This window comes from Grampus griseus, assembly GCF_964374135.1.
Source record: "Grampus griseus genome assembly, chromosome: 8".
Taxonomy (NCBI): Eukaryota; Metazoa; Chordata; class Mammalia; order Artiodactyla; family Delphinidae; genus Grampus; species Grampus griseus.
The window spans coordinates 18,912,950-18,922,278 of NC_139002.1; the positions used below are offsets into that span (position 1 = coordinate 18,912,950).

Here is a 9,329-nt window from a genome sequence, read left to right on the forward strand (position 1 = left end):
CTAGCGGCGGGACCCAGACTCTCAAGTGCTCTAGTCTCCCAGTGAAACTCAATTTCTCCAGATTCTGAGAAGTGGGGAAAGTTGGACCAAGTTGGGCCAAGACTCCCAGTGGCAAAGGGGGCTCCCTGGGGATCCTGGGCGAAGAGTCCACAGGCCCTGGGGAAGAACTGCTTCCTCAGGGTCAGGGGGTGCACCTGGAATAAGCTCTTGACTGGCTTCTCCATTCCCGCGGGGCCGGAGGGCAGAGCCCAGGGCCTCAATGACCCCAGCTCTCCCTCTCCCAAACAGAAGGTGGTAGGAACCCACCGTGGGCCCTGAGCCCTGTCAGATCCAGCAAGTCCTGAGACGAAGAGCTGCCAGGTATGGATTTAATTCTGTACATGAATACACTTTGCAATCACAGGGAAGGCTTACTACTTTGAGAAGACCATCGAACATGTTATAGTGATGCAGATCCAGTGAAAAGAAGGAGAATGAGTAAAAGGAAAGGTAATTATTTGATGGAGTTCTCTCAGGATATGCCACAGCAGGGAATACCTGCAAAGAATGCAGATGTCTAGAGAGACACAGCTACTCAAGCATCAAACGAACCTTTAAATCGTCAGAAGCGAGGACGGGAGGAAAAGAATGGGAGGATCTGGGTGCACATCACGCCGTCAGTACTGGGTCCCTCACTCCACCTTGCTGGCAGCGGTCTCTGTGCGCCAGCCACAGCACAATCCCGCAGAAGGGAGACGTCGCCTAATAAATGTCTCTGGAAAATTATGACTGTACTGCTACAGTGAAAAGGTGGCGCCGTTTGTCTCAGCGCCATCTGCACAGGCTCGTTTGTTGCTCCCGAGGCAGCCCACACGCACCCAGCAAGTTTGCAACTCTCCACCACTTGAAGTGCTTTCCTCGCGAGGATGCTCTGGGGCCTGGGGTGCTAATTCCTCTTCCGGCTCTGGGCAGTCAGCAGGAGAGAAGCTGGAAGAGGCCTGCAAATGAATGCTGCAACATCAGACCTGGACCTTGGGGTGGAGACCAGGAGCCCGGCACCCTGCCCACGCAGGTGAAGAGGAACACAGAACATCGTTCATTATTCATTCATTCATTCATCTCTTCAACCAACTATACGGAGGGTCTGCTAGTTGCCAGGCGCTGTGATGGACATTGGGGCCAACTGGGTAGTTTGCTTGCACTTCCTGAAGGATTGGATTCAAATGTCATCTTCTCCATGAGGTCTTCCCTGGGTCCCCCATCTCATATGGCAGCCCCCCCCTTCTTGTAGCAGACTCCCAGCCCACTGGGAGTCGCATTTAACCAATGATTGATGGACACAAACCTCTGAACCCTCTCACTCCTTTGCCCCCAATGGCTACCACATTGTGATGTGTTTGGTGCTGTTAAAACATAAACTCTTGAGGAGGGAGTAGGTCGCTATAAAGCTAGGAATATGCACGTGCTGCATTCACGGGATCTGTGGGCATTTAAAGCATCTGCGTTGAGCTGGTCCATTGACAGGTTGGAGGTGGCACTGCCGAAAGATGGTGAATGAAAGGGACAATATACCGGTGTGGAGGGAGGTGGCCATGGTCTTTGCTTGGACCCCGGTCCATTTTTTCATCTGCCTGGAAGACACAGACTGCTCTGGTACCTCTGGGAATCTCAGCACAGCAGCAGCGAAGCCCATCAAGACCATGATCCTGAGAAGGCTTGAGATGCCTCCCTTCTCTCCTTCAGGGCCCTCTGCTGATACTGAAATGGAAACCCCTCTCTTCTCCCTCTTCCCTCCCCTCGTCTCTCTGCACACAGCCCAAGAACCTTAACCTCACATGTAATAACCTTCCTTCGCTGTCCTCAGGAAAAAGAAGCACTGTTCTTTCTGTCATGTGCAGAAGCGCTTGTCAGACTTTGCTTTGGGACTCAGTGAAATCACTGGTGGGGAGTTGAAGCTGGGGAAATAGGGACCCGAGTATGACGACGCTTGCTTGGCTTTTTTTCAGTAGGCGTGCAGATAATGGCGATGGTGTGAATCAGGGGCTAGAGTGAACCAGAGCTGCCCAGTATGGACAATGGACTAGCTGGAGCCCATCCCCGAGGTGGTGAGTCCAAGGAAGGGGGTCCCTGGAATAATCGGGGTGATTGTGTAGTGTGGGTGATGGTGGTACAACGCAGGAGCCTTGAAAGCAGCACCAGAGAGGAGGTAATTGCTGATGGATATTCAGGAAGTTTAATTAAGAGAATTCAGTGACTGATTAGGTGTTTACATGTGGGGAGGAGAGCAGATTTTTGTGCGAAGGAGAAATGAAGGGCAGAGACAGAGATTGAGAAAGGGAAGTGGACAGAGAGGAAAGGTAAAGAGATATTAACAGGATGATAGAAAGGGTAGAGAATGACAGAGGTCAAAAGAGAGATGGAAAAGAAGCAGTCAGAAAGAGTCAATGAAACTCCTAGTGAGACTTCCTAATTTTTTTTAATTTCTTATTTCCAACTAATTTTAGACTCACAGAAAAGTTGAGAAAACAGTACAGAGACTTCCCATATACCACTCACCCAGCTTCCCCTAATGTCAACCTTTTATACAACCATGGCACAGCTATCAAGACCAGGACATTAACATTGGTACAATACTGATCGCTAAGGTGTAGACTTTATTGGAATTTCACCAATTTCCTAGTGAGATCTGGAGAGGGAGAAGCATAAACACACAGAACCAGAGAAGGAGATGGGTTTAGACAAAAGAACTCAAGGTCCTCTTCATGGAAAAAGTTTAGAAGGTGGCCCCATCAGATTTCAAAGGCATGGACTATCTTAGGGACATATGTTTGGTACCTCATAAGTGGTTATTTAATAAATGAATACATTCAAGTGCTCCAGTCACAGACCAGTCATTGTAACAAGTAACCACACAACCAACCAGTCTTCAGTCTGCTTGAAGCTTCCGCAGTGTCCAGGATCTGTGGCTTACACCGTAGGCATTTTTAAGGGGCCAAATGCCGAGGGCTTCTTCTAATCTCAGGTTCCCAGCTTCATCCTCCAGAGAGAGGTTCCTCTACTAATGCCCTCTGCTGACCTCTCTCCTTAAGTGTCTCCCTGGGCGCACAGTCATGGCAGCCAGGATTTCAATCCCACTCCCTTTGAACGTATAATTTAGGGACTGAAGGAAGTTTATTACTGTCATGGAGTGAAGAAAGGAGCCTTTTACCCATCAGTTGGGGTCCTCAGTAAACTCACCCTCTTCATTTAGGAGCCAGGCAGCCTAGGGATGGGTAGCTGTCAATCATCAGGAGGTTCATTAGTTCTCCCCTTCTGGTTTCCTCAGGCATGGAGGGAAGCCAGCCACAGCAGAGAGCAGCTGTGTGAAATGGCAACCCAAACGGGGCTCTCAGCAGCCCCTTCTCTGGCCAACTCCAAAAGCCTGTGAAACCGCCCATGGCCAAGCCAGCCTGCTTTCATAACAATGGCACATTTGAAGTCTTCTCTAAAAGACCCATTACTGTAGTTCTTTGTTGCATTACGGGGGAGAAATCTGCCATGTTGTCTCCTCTTGATTAAGTGTCAAGAGTCCCTTGAAGAGGTTGTCCACTCTCACCACTATTATTTAACATAGTTTTGTAAGTTTTAGCCACAGCAATCAGAGAAGAAAAAGAAATAAAAGGAATCCAAATAGGAAAAGAAGAAGTAAAGCTGTCACTGTTTGCAGATGACATGATATTATACATAAAGAATCCTAAAGATGCTACCAGAAAACTATTAGAGCTAACAATGAATTTGGTAAAGTAGCAGGATACAATATTAATGCACAGAAATCTCTTGCATTCCTATACACTAATGATGAAAAATCTGAAAGAGAAATTAAAGAAACATTCCCATGTACCACTGAAACAAAAAGAATAAAATATCTAGAAATAAACCTACCTAAGGATACAAAAGACCTGTACTCAGAAAAGTATAAGACACTGATGAAAGAAATTAAAGATGATACAAACAGATGGAGAGATATACCATGTTCTTGGACTAGAAGAATCAACATTGTGAAAAAGATTATACTACCCAAAGCAATCTACAGATTCAATGCAATCCATATCAAACTACCAATGGCATTTTTCACAGAGCTAGAACAAAATATTTCACAATTTGTATGGAAATACCAAAGACCCCGAATAGCCAAAGCAATCTTGAGAAAAAAGAATGGAGCTGGAGGAATCAGGCTCCCTGACTTCAGACTATACTACAAAGCTACAGTAATCAAGGCAGTATGGTACTGGAACAAAAACAGAAATATAGATCAATGGAACAGGTTAGAAAGCCCAGAGATAAACCCACTCACATATGGTCACCTTATCTTTGATAAAGGAGGCAAGAATATAAATGGAGAAAAGACAGCCTCTTCAGTAAATGGTGCTGGGAAAACTGGATAGCTACATGTAAAAGAATGAAATTAGAACACTCCCTAACACCATACACAAAAATAAACTCAAGATGGATTAAAGGATTGGCCTGGATCTGTCTTCTTCTAGGGCGCATGTGGCTGACACTCAGTAAATGTTGGTGCCTCTTCCGTTCTTTTCTGCCTTGTGGCCAGAGGAGGCATAGTCCAAATTTATCACCCACGGGAACATTGGTGCGCCCACTTTCATTTCTCTTGCGCTGGAGGTGAGGCCGACTTGTGTTCCAGTGGTAATTGGCATGTGTTCTGCCTGAATAAGAGTTGTATCCTGACTTTGTAAATTGGAGAAGCCAGCGCGGCACTGCCAGTATTCTTTGAGGTAGTGTCTGTTTGGGGTCTGGTGCAAGTCGAATCATTGTTCAAATAAGGTGTAATTGAAAAGCGACCCTCTCTTTAGAGATGTCAAAAACAAACAAATCTAAGTCTGGATCTCGCTCTTCTCGATCAAGATCTGCATCAAGATCTCGTTCTCGTTCGTTTTCGAAGTCTCGGTCCAGAAGTCGGTCTGTCTCTCGTTCAAGGAAACGCAGGCTGAGTTCTAGGTCTCGTTCCAGATCATATTCTCCAGCTCATAACAGAGAGAGAAATCACCCAAGAGTATATCAGAATCGGGATTTCCGAGGTCACAACAGAGGCTATAGAAGGCCCTATTATTTCCGTGGGCGCAACAGAGGCTTTTATCCATGGGGCCAGTATAACCGAGGAGGCTATGGAAACTACCGCTCAAATTGGCAGAATTACCGGCAGGCATACAGTCCTCGTCGGGGCCGTTCCCGATCCCGGTCCCCAAAGAGAAGGTCCCCTTCACCAAGGTCCAGGAGCCATTCTAGAAACTCCGATAAGTCTTCCTCTGACAGGTCAAGGCGTTCCTCATCCTCTCGTTCTTCCTCCAACCACAGCCGAGTTGAATCTTCTAAGCGCAAGTCTGCAAAGGAGAAAAAGTCTTCTTCCAAGGATAGCCGGCCGTCTCAGGCTGCCGGGGATAACCAGGGAGATGAGGCCAAGGAGCAGCCGTTCTCTGGAGGCACCTCTCAAGACACAAAAGCATCTGAGAGCTCAAAGCCATGGCCAGATGCCACCACATACAGTGCTGGTTCTGCGTCACGGGCCTCAGCCGTGTCTGAGCTGAGTCCTCGGGAGCGAAGCCCGGCTCTCAAAAGCCCCCTCCAGTCTGTGGTGGTGAGGAGGCGGTCACCTCGTCCTAGCCCTGTGCCCAAACCTAGCCCTCCGCTTTCCAGCACATCCCAGATGGGCTCAGCTCTGCAGAGTGGTGCTGGGTACCAGGCTGGGGCACACCAAGGTCAGTTTGACCATGGCTCGGGGTCCTTGAGTCCATCCAAAAAGAGCCCCATGGGTAAGAGTCCACCAGCAACTGGCTCCACATATGGCTCATCTCAGAAAGAGGAGGCTGCTGCTCCAGGCAGAGCAGCCTATACAAAGAGGTATCTAGATGAGCAGAAGACAGAGAATGGAAAGGATAAGGAACAGAAACAAACAAATACTGATAAAGAGAAAATGAAAGAGAAAGGGAGCTTCTCTGATGCGGGCTTGGGTGATACAAAAATGAAATCTGATCCATTTGCTCCCAAAACTGATACTGAGAAGCCTTTCCGGGGTAGCCAGTCTCCTAAAAGGTATAAGCTCCGAGATGACTTTGAGAAGAAGATGGCTGACTTCCACAAGGAGGAGATGGATGATCAAGATAAAGACAAGGGTAAAGGAAGGAAGGAATCTGAGTTTGATGATGAACCCAAATTCATGTCGAAAGTTGTAGCAGGTGCAAACAAAAACCAGGAGGAGGAAAAGTCAGGCAAATGGGAGGGCCTGATGTACGCACCGCCAGGGAAGGAAAAGCAAAGAAAAACGGAGGAGTTGGAGGAAGAGTCTTTCTCAGAGAGATCCAAAAAGGAGGATCGGGGAGGACCCAAGAGAACCGAAAGTGGGCACAGGGGATTTGTGCCTGAAAAAAATTTCCGAGTGACTGCTTACAAAGCAGTCCAGGAGAAAAGCTCATCACCTCCCCCGAGAAAGACCTCTGAGAGCCGAGAGAAGCTAGGAGCCAAAGGAGACTTTTCCACGGGGAAGTCTTCCTTTTCCATTACTCGAGAGGCCCAGGTCAATGTCCGGATGGACTCTTTTGATGAGGACCTTGCCAGACCCAGTGGCTTATTGGCTCAGGAACGAAAGCTTTGTCGGGATCTAGTTCATAGCAACAAAAAGGAACAGGAATTTCGATCCATTTTCCAGCACATACAGTCAGCTCAGTCTCAGCGGAGCCCTTCAGAACTGTTTGCCCAGCATATAGTGACCATCGTTCACCATGTTAAAGAGCATCACTTTGGGTCCTCGGGAATGACATTGCATGAACGCTTTACTAAATACCTAAAGAGAGGAACCGAGCAGGAGGCAGCTAAAAACAAGAAAAGCCCAGAGATTCACAGGAGGATAGACATTTCCCCCAGTACATTCAGAAAACATGGTTTGGCTCATGACGAAATGAAAAGTCCCCGGGAACCTGGCTACAAGGCTGAGGGAAAATACAAAGATGATCCTGTTGATCTCCGCCTTGATATCGAACGTCGTAAAAAACATAAAGAGAGAGATCTTAAACGAGGTAAATCAAGAGAGTCAGTGGATTCCCGAGACTCAAGCCACTCGAGGGAAAGATCAGCTGAGAAAACAGAGAAAACTCATAAAGGATCAAAGAAGCAGAAGAAGCACCGGAGAGCACGAGACCGGTCCAGGTCATCATCCTCTTCCTCCCAGTCATCCCACTCCTACAAAGCGGAAGAGTACACTGAAGAGACAGAGGAGAGAGAGGAGAGTACCACGGGCTTTGACAAATCAAGACTGGGGACCAAAGACTTTGTGGGTCCAAGTGACAGAGGAGGCAGAGCTCGAGGGACCTTTCAATTTCGAGCCAGAGGAAGAGGCTGGGGCAGAGGCAACTACTCTGGTAACAACAGCAGCAGCAGCAACAACGATTTTCAAAAGAGAAACCGTGAGGAGGAATGGGACCCCGAGTACACACCCAAAAGCAAGAAGTATTACTTGCATGATGACCGTGAAGGTGAAGGCAGTGAGAAGTGGGTGAGCTGGGGCCGGGGCCGAGGAGCCTTTCCTCGGGGTCAGGGCCGGTTCATGTTCTGGAAATCCAGCACCAGCCCCAAATGGGCCCACGACAAGTTCAGTGGGGAGGAAGGGGAGATCGAAGACGACGAGAGTGGGACAGAGAACCGAGAAGAGAAGGACAATTTACAGCCTACAGCTGAGTAGAGGCCACCTTGATGGGAGCCCCTGCCCAAGGGAGAGAGGCGCTGGGAAGATGGCTGGTGAGGAGCTAAACAGAGGAGCCTCGAGAAGATTCTGAAAATCCCACCCCTACCCCCCACCAGCCATGCAGAACTCCTACTACAGCCGAAAGCATCCCTGGCGCTGTGTCCCGCCAGAGGCAGCCGGCTGTGGGGCCTGGGGTCAGGCCCAGCTCTTGAGCAGAACACACCATGTTGGGCTTTAGCTGTGTGGTTCTCATTTGTTGCTGTGTGGGGTGGGGCTGGGGTAGGGAGGGCAGAGCGATACTTGGATTTTGGTTTGTTCCCTATTAGAAACCAACAGTTTTATTCTTCATTTCATTTCATTTGGAGCTAAGAGGACTAATTTGATGATTTTCAATCTCTTCTCCCTTATCCTGATTTTAAAAGCCCCCCCCTTTTTTTTAGGCATATATAGTAACATTAGCGGAAAGATTTAATTTGGGCAACTTTGATTCTTAAAAGAGAAAACAAAGCATGTGAATAAACATTGAAGTGTTCACCTCAGTTTGGGACCAAACTGCTTGGATCTTTGTAAAAGTTGGTTTTGTATGTCGAGGAGGAGTTCAAGGCCTTTCTGACCACCTTGTGTTCCCCTTTTCTGCGCAGCCATGTATCACATGGTGGTGTTCCTAACCACACCCCATGTGCGCACCTCCCCTCCCCCCCAATATTTTCTGATTTCTTCTGGGCTGGGCTTCCCCTTCTCTACCAGCAGCTCCAGTATCCCAAACTTTCTAGTCGTGCTGATCCTCTCAGCAACAGGGGTGGAAACTGGATGTGGCAGTTTCTGGTCTGTTTTCTAAGAAACTTCTGACTTCTATTATCTTTACAAATATAAGATGAGAAAATAATTTTTTCAATATTTTTTATTAATCTTTTTATAAAATGAAAAGAAACTCCTATGATCGATTAAGGAAGGTGGTTATGGCTGGGTGGTTTGTGGGGGTTTTTTGTTTTGTTTTTTTCTTTTCCTTTTTCTTTTTTTAACCTTAAGCTTTAAGTTGAAACATTCTCAGATGTTTGGGGGGAAAACATCCTCTTAAAATGGGTCCTTGTGCTTGCCTTCTGGGGAGGCGGTCCTGAGCAGGTGAATCATATGGCATTTATGCATATGTTATATGCGGACTGCACCCACCTCTTCCCCCCCTCCAACCTTTGCCTCTTGGGTTGTTATGCTACTTTCCCCTTACTTTGCTACATTTCTATAGTTAAGTTGGTTTTACTTGAATGATTCATGTTTAGGGAAAAAAAAAATGAAAATACCCTTAAAATTTGTTTCAACTCCTCCTGCAAATAAAAAAATAAATGAAGTGGCAGATGTAAAAAAAAAAAAAAAAAAAAAAAAGATGGATTAAAGACCTAAATGTAAGGCCAGACACTATCAAACTCTTAGAGGAAAACATAGGCAGAACACTCTATGACATAAATCACGGCAAGATCCTTTTTGACCCACCTCCTAGAGAAATGAAAATAAAAATAAACAAATGGGACCTAATGAAACTTAAAAGCTTTTGCACAGCAAAGGAAAACGTTAACAAGACTAAAAGACAACCCTCAGAATGGGAGAAAATATTTGCTAATGA

At 47.0% G+C, this 9,329-nt stretch overlaps 1 protein-coding gene across 1 annotated transcript; it reads left to right on the forward strand.

Moving 5' to 3' along the window:
* The first annotated feature begins 4,715 nt into the window (after window positions 1-4,715).
* Window positions 4,716-9,056, forward strand: LOC309826888 (thyroid hormone receptor-associated protein 3-like). Its single transcript, XM_082661297.1, has 2 exons — window positions 4,716-4,751; window positions 4,801-9,056. The coding sequence occupies exon 2, from the start codon at window positions 4,832-4,834 to the stop codon at window positions 7,706-7,708; it is 2,877 nt and encodes a 958-aa protein (XP_082517423.1). The 5' UTR covers window positions 4,716-4,751; window positions 4,801-4,831; the 3' UTR covers window positions 7,709-9,056.
* Window positions 9,057-9,329: the final 273 nt, after the last annotated feature.